Genomic DNA, 15,290 nt, shown 5'->3' on the forward strand with positions numbered 1-15,290 from the left:
GGGTTCTTAATAAAGAAACATTTTTCCGATCGGTACACTGAAGAAGAGAACTGCAGTCACCGCTTCGGTCTAGGGATGGCAGTGGGGCAGGGCAGGGGACAAGGTCTCCACCCCCGCGCTGCCTCAAGATTAGAACCTCCACCCCCTCCTTCATCCCTGTTTCATGTCCATCCCCGGTTCAAACGAGGATGAGGCAGGGAAAAGTGGGAGGGACGGGGCGGGGATGAGGCAGGGAAAAGGGTACGTCCATCCCCGCCCAAACGGGGATGGATTTTAACCTTCGTCCCCGCCCCTCCATCCTCGTTTCATACCCTTCATCCCCATCCAAACGGGGCGAGGCGGAGCCCCGCTTTCCCCTGGTCCACTGCCATCCCTACTTAGATCCCGTTATTTTATGAAAAATAGGTTTCACAACCAAACACATCAAAATTCAACTCGTAGCTGTTTTCTATTACCAGCCCATTTCTTGACAGGGAGTGTCCGGTTAAACCGAATCATTCAGACCACCAACTTATCTTTGGGTTCAAACTTGGTTTGATCGAAAGTGTCAAATTTGGAAAAAAAAAGGCATGCATAGAAGTAGGAAAAAGAGACGAGAAAAATTGAGAATATTTTTGTTTTTCAGGGTGACCAACAAAATCCTTTCAAAGAATGGACTCTGGTTAAACCCACCAGTAACAAGAAAAAAGAGTTTGATATTCAACCTAGCGTGTCAAAACAAACTTCTATAAAGATTTCAAAACTTGACTCAGCTTACATGGCATGGCTAGAAGGTGATCAAATATACATGAATACACGGGTCAAAGAGAGGAGGGGAAAAAAAGAAAAAAACAAGAGGGAAATGATATAAATACAAGACCTACAACTGAGATATGCCACAGAAGGGTGAGAGAGAACTTGTGCCCCAGGTTGCATTCCATGCGTTGGCTGAGATCTCCAATGACGGCAAGAATAGGGAATCTGATACAAATGTTAAGTACCATCCTCTATCGGATGCTAAGTAGCCAAGTTTCCTTTCTGTAGCCCCAGTTCTGCCGCGACAAGTCGTAGTAATACCTGAACCAGTTCCCTCACTCGTGGCACCCTACAAAATTTGCAAGAAAGACTTGTGAGCCACCATAAACAATCTGAATTTTACCTCAGTGGCAGGCGAGCGCCTCCCCTGGGATGTATATATTACAAGTCATAAAGCCATAGTGCTGGTGGATTTCAGAAAGCTGTAAATGTCTAACAGTTCTGCAGTTCCATGACGCCCACGATTGCCTACTAGTGGATAACCACTCTACTGTTCGTGGAAGAATGAACAGATGAACAAAAAACAAACTGCAAAATTACCCAATCAAAAATCTAAACGGCTAATATTGGACCCTTGATTCAGCATAGGAGAGCACCAAAATCATTCTATGGTTAGGATGATTAGAATGTTTTGAAATGTCCACTCAAGGAAAAACTATCTTCACCCTATTGTGCTACCGAAGGGAGTGGTGGGGAGGACCGGAGAAGAAGAAAGGGAGGGCCGTGGTTGCATACTTCGAAACAACAAGCTCACAGAATGACGGGAAGAGGACCAGCAGGTGAGTACATCTATCGGTAAGATCACGCTCCAGCAATGCAGCCCTGATGTGTGGCTGCAGAAGAAGATGAGAGGCAGTCGCAGGATGAAGGACAAGGCGGGCAAGCTCTTTAAGCACGTAAAGTGTCTCCTCAATTCTAACAGATGGAAGAGGCAGCTCACCTGCGAAAAAACAACCATAAGAGAGTTAACAATTGGGTTCAAGTGCAAAGAAAGAAAAAACAGAACTAGGAACTCTCCACTCAGTTCTTAGAATTTTGACTTGCCAAACCTCAAGTTGGGATGACATCATCCTTCTCTGGCCCAGCACCATAGCCTATACTCTATGTCACAGGGATTCGGCTAGGAGGGTGCCACACCCTCATTTTGGTCCAATTTTCGGACTTAAAAAAAAAAAATTGCCAAGAAATTTTTTTTTGCCCTATATGTCACAGGGATTCTCCAACTAGGTGCCGCACCCGCACCCGATGCAGTCAACCTGACCCTGGGTGCAGTCAACACACCCAGGGTCATTTATGTCCAACTTTTGGACTATATATATATAATTTTTTATATTTTTTCCGCACCCCCGCACCTGGCTTTTTGAAAGTGCCGCACCCCCGCACCCGCACCCGCACCCATGTGATAGCCTATACTAGAGAAACTTTCATTGACAGACAGGAGCATGTACTGGACATGAACATTCCAATGAAACAGATTTGTTGAGCCCTAAGCACTTCTTTGAGTCTAACTCGGACATCAAAGTATACTTAGAGTCCAAAGGTGTGTATGCCCAGTAACTCTTGGAAAGCTACAAAAGCTTCTTCCCTTTTGACATTTGCAAAGTCCACTTTTCACATTTTCTGTAGTTTCTCAAGGTTTAGAATTACAGAGGCATTTGGAATGGTAATCAAGACTCCCACATCTGTAGAAACTTGTCGTGGCTGTTTAATTAGTCATGAGTTTCTTAATACCATTCCAATTTTCCACTGTTCCAAACACAATATAATCGGCTAGGCCATACCCATTGAGTATGTTTGTGGGAACCTGTCCTTTCGATAAGGCAACAAGGAAACCTATGAAAGCTGGTGACTAACTCAAGAGGTGCCTCAAAGTCTGTAGCCATGTTGCTGTTGCAAGATTTCACACCTCCCCGTTTCAAGTTACAGGAAGAAGTAAAACAAAGTCATACCTAAGTCATTTTCATCAATCAGAAACCGATCTAGGATGAATTCACATCTTCTGATAACTAGTGTTACTGCAACATTAGAAACTTCAAACCTTGATGTGTGCCACTCGCTGCCCTGCTCATAACTGTCAAAAAAGTAAAAAGTAATCGAGGATCGTGCTACCAACATGGAAATATTCTGCAACATATCTTTGTGTTAAAATAAAATTGGAATCTACTCAAGCAGGAGAAAGGAAAAGCTAACTAACAAAGTCTAATCCAAAAGATTATTTATGGTTTCGATGAATGTTTTCAGATCAAGAATGCCATCACTTTCCTACTACCAGATGAAAAGCACAATTTTTACCTGCTGCAAAAGAATTGAATATCTTTTGATTCTGAGGATCTAAAACTACATTGAAGCCTTAAATGTCTTACAGCACAACCAATACATTTATTTACGAAAACACTCATCAATGACCTGTTGGAGCTGATCAAGTAGTCTTCTCTTCATTTAAAGATAACGAGCATAACTATGTCTGAAAATTAGTTGAGATCATTGTATAATATCTTTAACATGTTTTTGGGATTAATTTTTATGTGTTATATTGGCCTCAAGGAACAAAAAGCCAGCGAGTATAAGATGATAATCTGTGGCTATAAAAACTTTAATGAGTTTGCTTGGACAGAAGGCATTGTGGATATGCTGTTACCGCCAACAGATAGACTTGCCTACAACTCAAACTAACAGTGCTTTGCTCTATAATGAGAAAAAAATGAAAAAAGAAGCCACTTTCCAAAATTAAAATTTTACCTGCACAATGAAAAAACTTTTTGTAAGCAAGCTAATGAGAATCTGCTGCAATGTGAAGGCAAGAGTCCTACACTTTCAACCGGCAACGAAGCAGTTCTTGATGCACAGCGGTCCAAAGTAGAAACTAGTCGTTGCAATATCTGCAGAAATTAAACAGCAGAACATGAAAAGCTTGAAAGACAAGTAAGAAGCAGCAAAACAGATTCTAACAAAAAGAGATAAACCTCAGCTGGAGCATCGATGTTTGACTTGAGCATCTTATCACTCAAAACATCTAGAACAGCCATTTCAAGCGCCTCATCTGCAATAAGGGCTGTCGGTGAACAAACACCTGATGGAAGTGCACGCCCACATGATCCAACAAGAAACATTTCATAGACATCTGCAACTTCTTTCCAGAATCGTGTCCTGGCTGGCCTGCTTATATCCTGATCCAACTTGCCATCTTGCAGAGTGTTGATATCATCTATAAGAACACGGTTGAATCCTTCAACAGCACGTCTCCAAAGCTCACCATCTGGATGGTCTCTTCTTGTTGTCATGCACCTTCATTACATAAATATAAAACAAAAAATCATTATTAATTTGAATAACGAGCTTCATAATGCAAGTATTTATTAGCTCTATGGAAAAATCTAGATGTTTTGATGGTAAGAGCTTGCCACCAAGTTAAAGAATTAACTAAATCTATCTTACAACATGGGTACAAGCAGGTCAGCATGGAAACATGTGCTTGAGTCCTGAGTGCCAACATTTGGCAAATAATAATAATAATAATAAAGCAGAGGGTTATATATATACACAAAAAAAGAGGTTCATAGTGGAAACAGTTACAGATGATTATATATATATATATATATATATATATATATATATATATATATATATATATATATATATATATATATATATATATATATATATATATATATATATATATATATATATAAAGTTTTGTAATAGGTAATGTCCTATAGGGGCATTTTTGTATTTTTACATCATGTAATAGGACTGTTCATTAGAAACAGATTTTTTCCTTTTATTTATTATTAATTTCTTTTTTCCTTTTTGAATTTGTGCATGGGCTCTATGGTCTTTTGACCATAGAGTCTCCCAACGACTCCATGTGGGAGCTCCCATGTGGTCTCTCTCCTCTAGTTTGTGTATAAATAAGGGTGTTGCCCCCCCTTATTCTTAATGCTTTTTAGCTCAAGCATTTTCTCAATAAACATATATTTTTTATCTTTTGTGTAGCCATTGTTGACTTTTGTATTGTCCTATAAGTGGGCTTGTGCATGTGCACCTTGTGTTTGTAATTTTGTAAGACCTTAGAGGCCTTGTGATTTATATTTATGCATATTTCATTACATGATATCAAAGCCATAGTGCTCTTGATCTTGTGGAAAGTGGTCATCAAGTGTTTATGATCGCGAGAAATCATCTAACAGTGCTTTTGATCATGTACGGGATTTGCCTCGAGTTTGAACAAGTTAGATCTTCTCTTCTCCATAGATCTAAACTACGAAGCAGCTGCCGAAGTATGCTAAGAAGAAACTCGTCTCGATATGGGTAAAGGAAGAGATGAAGTGTTGGTGGTATCTAAACCTAACAAACATGTGAACTCTTATAGGCCTCCACATTTTGGGAGGCAAAATAACTGTAGTAGAAATAATAACTATAGGAGAGGTAGAAAAGTCACTTGTCACTATTGTAATGAGCCAGGACACATAAGACTCAATTTGTCCAAAGCTCAATAGTAACCCCAAGTCCAAAGCGGCTTTCATTGAAGAATCCATACCAAAGAGGGAGGCTAAAGAATCGTTCTCTATTTCTCAACTATCAAAGGTACTTCAACAATTACTCAAATCTCCATTAACTTTGGGTGCCACGATAGCTTCATCCTCTCCTCCAAGTACGTGCTCTTGGATTCTTGATTCGAGAGTCTCATTTCATATGACACCACATGAGAATGTTCTATCCGATATATGCACTAACTCAAAATTATCTTGTATTTCTACTGTTGATGGTACATCTTTGTAAATCAAAAGTATCAGAACCATAGTTTAAAAACTCATCGGTTTGACCCGGTGATTCGGCCCGGATCGCCCAGTCTCTAGGTCAAAAAACATGCGTAACTCGGTCTACGTGGTTGGTAGGAGCTGTCAGTGCACGTCTCCTTGTGATGGAATGTTGCAGGTTCAAACCCCAGTGGTCGTTGAATGATAACTAGTGGGGGTCTGCCTAACCCCAACTTGCTTTTCAAAATAAAAAACGTGCTTTTTACAAAACTCGACTGAGTCAAGGCTGAGCCGAGTGACGAGTCACCAGGTTTTAAAACCATGATTCGAACATTAGGCTCTAAAAATTTGCAATTTTTTTGTGTTCCAAAAGTTAGGGTGATTTCAAAATTAAATTTAAATCTTATTTTCGTTTCTAAAATCTTCGACTATGGATGTAAAATTTTCTTATAATTTAAGACTGGCTATGTGCAGGATCTCCGATTCGAGAAGCAGATTGGGCAAGGCTATAAGAGGAGAGATCCCTACTTCATGGACTCTTTAAATCTTCCTTCAAAATCTTTTTGTAATTATGTCCAAGACAAAGACATAGAAACTTGGCATAAAAGATTTGGATATCCAAGCTATTATGTATCTCTTCCCTTTTGAGGAGAAATTTTGTAATGAAAAAAATGTCATTTGCAAATATTGTATTCTTGAAAAGATGAAATAGACTCTATTTTCTAATAGAACCTTTGTTTCTACAAAATCTTTTGAGTTAGTGCATTCATATGCATGGAGACCTTCTCCGATCATATCAAAAGGGAGTTACTCATATTATGTTACATTTATTGATGATTTTACTATATATGTGTCGGTTTACTTCCTCAATTTCAAGTCCAAAGTATTTTCTTGTAATGAAATATGCAGAAACACACAATAGTCACTAAGGGCATACAAGTGCACATACTCAAGTCCACTATGGGACAATACAAAGAACAATAACACAACAATAAGAATGCAAGAATATAAAAATTATAAGTCTTTATTGAACAAATGCTTAACACGAGAATTAAAGAAACAAGAGGAGTTCACCCCTATTTATACAAGGTAGGGGCACTTAAAGGGGAGGCCATTGGGAGCTCCCAAAAGAGTCGTTGGGAGCTTCCAATGGTCATAAATATGACCGTGCACTTAAAGGGGAGGCCATTGGGAGCTCCCAAAGAGTGGGAGCTTCCAATGGTCATAAATATGACCATTGGGGCTCCAATGACTCTTTGGTCCAAATGACCAAAGAGCCCCTAAGTCTTTTGATAAAAGACCAAAAAAAGAAAAAAACAATGAAACAAAGAGCCCCTAAGTCTTTTGATAAAAGACTAAAAAAAGGAAAAAATAACGAACAAAAAATGTCCCTAATGGACAAGTTCTATTACAAGGTAAAAAGACCAAAATACCCCTAACTCAGTATAAATCACAATTTTCAAGGATTTTTTTGTTCTTTTCTCTTGAATATAACCGTATAGATGTGATCTGCAAGTTTGGTTTTATAAGAACCCGCTCTTGAATCATCCGATTTTGATGCATAAATGAGATTTTTTTAAGGCTTTAAAATCAATGGCTCATAATCTTCATAAATATTCAATCATTTAAAAATCACATTTTTTCATCAAAAATACAAAATCCAGTGGTTGATTCCTAGCAAATTCACCATGCCAAGCACGTCCACATGGTTGGATTTGCAAAAAAAGTGTTGGAAATGCCCATATTTCTAGTTATCATATTTCAATTCTCATATTCTAGTGACTCACATATAGATATAATATTTTAACACAACTCCTCAAACTTACGGTATAAACACCAAAAGTTTGTTGAGAAGAAACAAAAAACGTGGAGCAACAAGAGCTTTAGTAAAGAATTCTGCAAGCTGGAATTCTGAAGTGAAAAAGGGCAACTCAACAGTTCCTCTCAAGAATTCATTATGGACATAGTGATAGTCCATCTCGATGTGTTTGGTGCCCTTATGAAAAGTGTGGTTACTGGCTATGTAAATTGCACTTTTATTATCACAACATATCTTGGAGGGTTTGGAGATGTCAACACCCATATCCCTAAGAAGATTTTTAAACCATACAAGCTCCATAGTTGTCATTGTCATAACCTTGTACTCGTCTTTAGTAGAAGACAACGAGACTTTTTGCATCTCCAAACAATCAATGAATCTACTAGAAAAACACAAAAACTAGTAGTTGATATTTTATTATTGAGATTCCCCCCAATCACCATCCATATAAACAAGTAAATTTAAAGATGAGGATGTGGATAAAAAGAGCCCTTTAGTTACAGTTTTCTTGATATATCTGACGAACTTCAATACAACACTCATATGCCCAGTTGTTAGAGCATGTTGAAACTGACTAGCAGAGTGAATTGCATGTGCTATACCTGGGTCTGGTGATAGACAGATAAGTGAGAGACCCAATTAGTTGTCTATAAGGTGTGGGGTCTTCAAGAAGAGTCTCATATTTAAGTCTTAATTTAGCATTCACCACTTCAGGAGTTTTCACTTTCTATCATATGAAATTTCATATTTAAAACAGATATTGGCAGCAAGTTTCATTTGAGAAAGAGTGTACCCTCTGAGAGAATACGCAACTTCAATTCCCAAAAAATATCTTAAAGACCCTAAGTCATACATATCAATTTTTTTTTAAAAACATTTTTAACATTACTAACACCATGTTCGTCACTTCCTATTATTATCATATCATCTACATAAAGATCTACATAAAGTAGAAAGATAGCAATATTAGTACCTGCACTTTTGACAAAAAGAGTAGTGTCAATATAACAAGAATGAAAACCCAAATTAATCATAACATTATTGAATCTATCATACCTATTTGGGAGCTCCCATGTGGTCTCTCTCTAGTTTGTGTATAAATAGGGGTGTTGGCCCCCCTTATTCTTAATGCTCAAGCATTTGCTCAATAAACATATATTTTTTACCTTTTGTGTAGCCATTGTTGGCTTTTGTATTGTCCCATAAGTGGACTTGTGCATGTGCACCTTGTGTTTGTAATCATGTATGCCCTTATTTATATTTCCACATATTTCATTACAAATATAAGAGCCATGGACTTCATAGATTTTTCTTTTTTTTAACTCATGGTTTTTATTGGATGATCATGAAAGATATTAACAATAATAAGTTTAAGATTAACAAGATTTATTATGTATAATTTAATAATAGAGTAAAGACTTACTTATTGACTGTAACTAAAAGGCATTTGTGAATTGACATTCTATAGATAGAAATGATGTCATATAAAAGGATGCAAACAGACGAGCAATGGTAACAAAGCAATCAAGACCAACAATACCCAAAGATCAACAGAAAACATTACAAATGGCCACAATCTCTGCCAATAATGAGCCAAAAAGATCCCTCATTCCATCCTCTCCTAGACCCCCCCCCCCCCAAAAAAAAAGGAGAAAATATAAACAATTTTAGATAAATCATAAATTAAATTAAAGTTCCTTCCTGTGAATACACATAAGAAGCCTCAACATGTTAAACATGATAAATACCAATGCATGTATCAAACTACAATACAGCACAGGGCATCTCACGTACAAGTTGAGAATAAAGAACCTAAATAAATATATATCTTGGGTATTTAGATTAAACAGGATAGACCATACGCCACAACAACTGAACATAAGTTAGACAATGATGCAAGGCTTCAAGAATGATAGACAGGAAACAGAAATAAGCAGAATAGCTGTTTGCAAAACTATTACCTTCCAAGACCTTGAATCAATTCTGGGAAAATATTCCATTTCTCTGCTATTGGAGCACGAACGAAAAGGCCCGCAACAACAGGTACAAGCTTTTCTGCGAACTGACTTGAGATGTTCAACGTTGTATAATTGCCAGTGGATGGCCTATTATGTTGAACCTGATCTTCTGATTTAGATTGAGAAATACCACGGCCACCATTAGGTATGTCATAGCTTGGTAACATTGATTTTCCATCCGGTATATTTTCAGGAACATCTGCAATGTCAGTTTCTGAAGGGGAGCCATGCTTGCTGTAGTCTTTGCTTGCTATTGAAGTGATAACTGAACTGTGGCTGGCAATTTTATGCCTCCGTACGATGCAGTCATCTGTCTCTTGTAAAGAGGGTTTGAATCCTGGAAGGTAAGAGAACAACTGCCGGAAAAGAGGTGACCACATTGAAGATAATTGTGGGCCAGGCTCCAACAAAGAAAGCATTTCTAACACAGTGCGTTGAACTGGAGTAATATTACCCTAAAAAAACCATGAATTTGTGAATAAGCATGGACTTTTCTCAGCAAAGAAGTAGAACCAGAAAGGCATATGTTCTTTAGCTTAGGAAGCTGTGTGATAGCTATAGAAGACTTAAGTGAACAATAATGATGCAGCCCATTTAGCAAGAATAAATGAAGTGATACTAAGTTTTCATGCTTACAGAATATGTGTCTGCATCATCACTGACAATCTTCGCATATCTAACAGCAAGATGCACAATTCCCAGCAATCTCGAGTACATAACATTGTCAAACATCAATTTTGCTTGATCATAGATATCTCCTGCCACGATGCAAGAGCATTTTTCTTATACAATGGAACAGAATCATCGAACAAAAAATTAAAGTGAGATCTCAGACTGGTACATTACCAAGGCTATGCAATATCTCCAGCTTCACCTTGATGGCAACCACACTCTTGTAGCTTGAGGAATGTTGCAGAATGAGTTCAAAAACATCAAATATGGATTTCATGTAAGCCATTGGCAGGTTTCCCTGATGTCATGAGAATCAGTATTAAAGTTTTCTGGTTTCTAATTCTTCTGAAACATAGTATGACAAATATCTTGAGGTAATCCTGATTGATCACTGTGTTATATAGATCATCTTCCATGACCTCTAAGAAGCTATGGATGCATAAAAAAAATCTCAAAATATACTGATTAAAAGCTGAGCCCGTCAAATAAGAAACCATTGTTCTTTATATATATATATATATATATAAATGGAAATTTGTTGGTATTTTTTTCAAAATTCAGACCATACAGATGTGTTCAGCATGATTGATTTACTATAAATCGACACTTGGATCATGAATTTTAGATAGAAAAAATGGTATTTGGAGCTTCAAAAATTTATGAAAATTGTACGCCATTTTTGAAACTTATAATAACATATCCATGCATCAGAATCAAATGCTCCAAGAATTGATTCATATAAAAACAAGCATATAGATCACATCTGTACAGTCGGAATTTTGAAAAAACACCAAAAATCCAATAAAACGTCCATTGAGGATGTTTGGGAGGGTTTTCCATTGGGGAGGTTTTCATTTTCATATATATTAATATATATAATCAAACATGCAGGGAAAGGAATTAATGTTTAGGAGAACTGTTATCAAACAAAACAGTTTGGAAATCACCTTTGAGCCATGAGAGAGAACAGTTGTTTGTAAGCAATTTATAGCTGCAACAGCAACCTCTTTACTACCATTTGAGATGCTGTTTCTAACAAAAACAAGCAAAGATTCCCAACCTGAAAAGATGAAAAATGTGCACAACATAAAACATATACACTGAAAAGTTACATAAGCTAATAAACAAGAATCCTCATACAACTAGGACAAGTGGTGGACTCACCAGCCCAAAAGTTGTTTAGTGTAAGAAGGAAAGGGAAGAATGAACGAAGAATGCGTGTTATTCCACCTAATACTAAGACAAGTGTTTCATCCCATTGTTTCTGAGCAGTATTACGACTGCAAAATGTTGCCCAAAAAATCCAAAAATATAAATTCTATGAGGTCACCAAGAGAACATGAAAACAAATAGAAACTCTTGAAGTAACAGAATGGGTTACCTATGATGTATAAGCATGTGAACTGTTTTCCCTCCTCTCACTCCTAATTCTTTTCCCTGCCACTCATCTCTAGAAGATCTAGCTGCCTGCAAAAGAAGAATTTAAGTAAAATTCATTCAGAAACTCACAAACAAATGAAGCGATAGCAAAGTAGTTTAACCTACCAAAGAGGCAACATTATCCAAAATAGGGAAGACATAATTCCAAAGGCATTCCTCCCACATGCTTCTTGACAGTTTCTGTCCATGAGTGCTGAGAGTTTGAAAGAGAGTTCGGATTGCAGAGTTTCTCACCTGAAATTCATGGGCGCTCAATAAACCAAATGAATGAAATGCTCATAGTAAAAGATTGTCCAAGTTTACATTGACAACAGTAAGCAAGACTGATACATATACTGAATATGACTATGGAACATGGTTAGAAGATGGAAGTAGATTATATGACAAAAGCTTAGTGATAAATTACAATTTTATGCAGTATTTTGTTGAATGATTGATTGAGCGACAAAATATACCAACCAAATCATGCCATCCTTAATCCTTGTTTCAAATTATATGATTAAGAAATATAGTAGCTAAAAGAATCAGAAAATTTCATTTGTGATCAGAGAGAGAATTGTTTCCATATAATGGTCAACAAATCTTGTAACTGCAACCAATACAAATACTTGTGTAGCTTTCACTAGTCAACATATTTGCTTGTCCCCTTTTTTTATTTTCCATGGAAATCACAATGTTGAAAACTGTTACAAAGAAACTAAGGGAGTCATTACCTCTGGCCTTTCATCTGCTCCTAGCTTTTGGAGTATGGAGAACACTAAAAACAGAAGTTTATCACAATCACCTTTATCCACCATCAGCAGAGCTCGGTCATAAAGATCACGAGTTTTAGTTATAGGATGTTCATCTTGCCCTTGAGCACCATGTTCCAGCTGCTTTGGACTTGACTGCTGATCAATTGTATCCCCTATGGACAACAATGCACAACTACTCTTGAATATAAAATTAAGCCTGCTAAACGAAGTGATTTTAGATATCCAAGAAAAAAAATGAATTTATTTGGTAATGATGAAGTAATACCAATAAGAACATACCTGCTCCCTTATCTTCTAGTTGTAGGTGAGTAAGTCCCTCTTCCTTGGTACTCCATAGTACCTTGGCAACAAAATCAATGGCAGTCCACAGAAGACCAATGGCAGTCAAGCTGATATTGATCTCCGTCTTCTGTGCACCATATGCGCCTGTAACTTCAATACACCTGCAGAATGTGAGATCTAAATGGATTGAAAATCTTAGTGAGATTTTGGTACAGTCTAGTAAAGTTAGTTGCATGTGCCCCCAAGTCTGGTACAACCACAAGTTGGTGAGTGACCCGAAAACTAAACAACACAGCTAAAATGCAAAACTCGTGAATGGATAGTAACTAAGAGAGGTAACATGGCACTACCAGGAGAAGAAAAAAAAACAAAAAAGCAGAAAAAATATCAAGCAAAGATCCAACTGTGCAACCAAAAAATGTAATCAGATAGGCAAATCCTTACATGTGCAAGCAATGCGGAGGAATTGTTGAAAGTGCGTCATTCATGATAACACGAACACTCTGAGACAGAAACACAACCAAAGGAACTTAAACCAAGACATGAGAGTAAATAATGTGAAGGTCAAAAGCTCCTGAAAGTGGATCAATAACAAATTCGAGCTCCCAAATTTCAATTGATGAAGTGCTATCAAAACAGTAATGTGGTAATATGAATACATAGATAGGTAAACTGTAAGATACAGTAAAGAATAATAAAATATTTAAATGAAAACAAACAGACCAATAATAATACTTTCTCCAGTAAACAGCAACACGACTATGTGTGTCTCACAGCCTGGTTTCCTACATTGTCTTTATAATGAGATGGCAGGTACCAAGCAATAGGCATTTTGATTATTTTGGATGAGATTCCACTTCGATATAATCAAGGACTCTTCAAGCTTAATTGCAGTTCTCTTGAATGCAACCCATGCTAGTGCTTACCAATTGAAGGCAAAACTTGCTTCACACAGAATAAGGGTGTCACAGACCATTGAAGATCCACACTCTGCCAGGACGCACATATACATGCGCATGGATAAAAAGACTAATTGCCAACAAGTTTACTAAATTACTTGCCTTAACAGTTGTTGAAATGCCAAAGTAGTCTTACATTATTTGCCATCACTAAAGGGTGTTTTGATAACTTTAAAAAGGTCAAGTTTTACCTGTTATGATTTTTAGTGCATGGCACCAACATGTCATTTCAGACAATGTTTAGTACAACGTTTTTAATTTGTAAGCATAAATTGAAGTTCATGGATTCTCTAAGTGATTCTCAATGACTTATTTCATAAAGCTTCTCTAACGCTTCTACATGTTCAAGACCAATCATTTGTTGTTGAAAACATGTTATTAATTCATTTCCGTTTACCGAAAAGATCGGAAAATCATCGAGAGAGCTCAGATCGAGAACCTCTTCCTGATTTTCCAAGTCTTCCAGTTCTTCGTCAGTCAGCCTTTCAGTCCGTGTAAGTTTACAACCTTATGGGAAATAAATTTCAAATTTTATGTGTGTACTCTGTTCTTTGTTTTTAAGTTTGCTTCCGTCCGTCTACCTTCCCGGTTTCCGATCTTTTCGGTTCGTCCGCATATGATCCTGCTATGCAGGATTCAATTATTAACCAACCTGGTTATACCCCTGCTACCGGTCAGACTCCTCCTATCATTCCCCATTTCGAAGGAGCCTCAAGTAGCAAGACGAAGTTCAAGAGGGGATCAAACAATGAGATGTGGGATTTGCGCTCCGCCAAACAAACCCAAGGTGCCATCTTTGTGATTCCACAACAGATAGGCATGTTCCATGACGTATTCTCCAGATGGGAGTCTATCACCAGAAACCTCGTTGCTGATAAAGGTTTCACAGACGCCCGAGACAAAGCAGATTTCATTGAGAATCTGCTCGGAGAAATTGAAAAGTTGATATGGGTACAGTGGCGAATGAAATATCAAACGGAGTATGAACATCTCATCACGACGGCGGATGGAAGGGAAGGGACCAATAATATATTGGCCCAGATGAGACTTGTCTTTACGCTTGAAGACCCTTCACAGGGTACAACGGGGATTCAAGATCAAGCGTATAGAGATTTAGAGAAACTCTCTTGCAGCAATATCAAATTCATCGTTCAGTACATGAACGATTATCTTCATTTAGCTGCAAAAACAGGTAGAGTTTGGATCTCTGATGAAATTTCAGAGAAGTTCTGGATGAAGATGCCGGGTGATCTAGGAAGCCGCATCAAAAGAGGATTTGATGAGCGATATCCGACTGTTAAAATCGGATTAGTTCCTAGAATACTATATGCATATCAATATTTGGAACAAGAATGCAAGGATGCTGCATTCAAGAGATCGTTGAAGAATTTATCCTTCTGTTCTCAAATTCCAATCCCGGGATACTACAAAGAATCCAGAGAGAAGAAGAAATACGGGTACAGGAAGTCTTCCACATATAAAGGGAAGCCTCATCCTACCCACGCCAGAATAGAGAAGAAAAAGCATTTGCTGCGTACCAGAAGATGCAAATGCTATCTTTGTGGCGAAGAGGGGCATTTCGCAAGGGAATGCCCAAATTATGAAAGAAACATCAGGAGAACAGCAATCTTTGAAGGATTGGAACTCCCTGATGATTATGAGATTGTATCAGTAGATGAAGGCGAAGCTGTTAGTGATGCCATATTTTCCGTATCGGAAAATGAAGACAACGATGAATCGTTGGAGCATCAGCTTCAAACTCTCAGTCTGAACATGATCCGACGTCTTGGTGA

The 15,290-nt window shown here is 37.6% G+C and overlaps 1 protein-coding gene across 3 annotated transcripts in view; it reads right to left on the minus strand.

The window, feature by feature from the left end:
* Positions 1-611: 611 nt before the first annotated feature.
* The window catches only part of LOC149830669 (uncharacterized), an 80,492-nt gene continuing 65,813 nt past the window's right edge, over positions 612-15,290 (minus strand). For 2 of the 3 annotated variants that reach the window (XM_090016674.1, XM_090016676.1), the window contains 15 exons: positions 12,983-13,041; positions 12,536-12,699; positions 12,215-12,408; positions 11,607-11,735; positions 11,443-11,528; positions 11,226-11,341; positions 11,009-11,121; positions 10,236-10,359; positions 10,026-10,147; positions 9,333-9,844; positions 3,759-4,080; positions 3,535-3,674; positions 2,745-2,866; positions 1,531-1,735; positions 612-1,084 (listed from right to left, as the gene is read on the minus strand). In XM_090016674.1, the coding sequence (XP_089872800.1) occupies positions 997-1,084; positions 1,531-1,735; positions 2,745-2,866; positions 3,535-3,674; positions 3,759-4,080; positions 9,333-9,844; positions 10,026-10,147; positions 10,236-10,359; positions 11,009-11,121; positions 11,226-11,341; positions 11,443-11,528; positions 11,607-11,735; positions 12,215-12,408; positions 12,536-12,699; positions 12,983-13,041 (2,496 nt within the window). In that variant the 3' untranslated portion in view covers positions 612-996. The remainder of the gene's footprint in view (positions 1,085-1,530; positions 1,736-2,744; positions 2,867-3,534; positions 3,675-3,758; positions 4,081-9,332; positions 9,845-10,025; positions 10,148-10,235; positions 10,360-11,008; positions 11,122-11,225; positions 11,342-11,442; positions 11,529-11,606; positions 11,736-12,214; positions 12,409-12,535; positions 12,700-12,982; positions 13,042-15,290) is intronic. The other variant, XM_090016675.1, reaches the window with a different exon arrangement.

This window comes from Nuphar pumila, chromosome 8, assembly GCF_984573655.1.
Source record: "Nuphar pumila chromosome 8, dmNupPumi1.hap1.1, whole genome shotgun sequence".
NCBI lineage: Eukaryota > Viridiplantae > Streptophyta > Magnoliopsida > Nymphaeales > Nymphaeaceae > Nuphar > Nuphar pumila.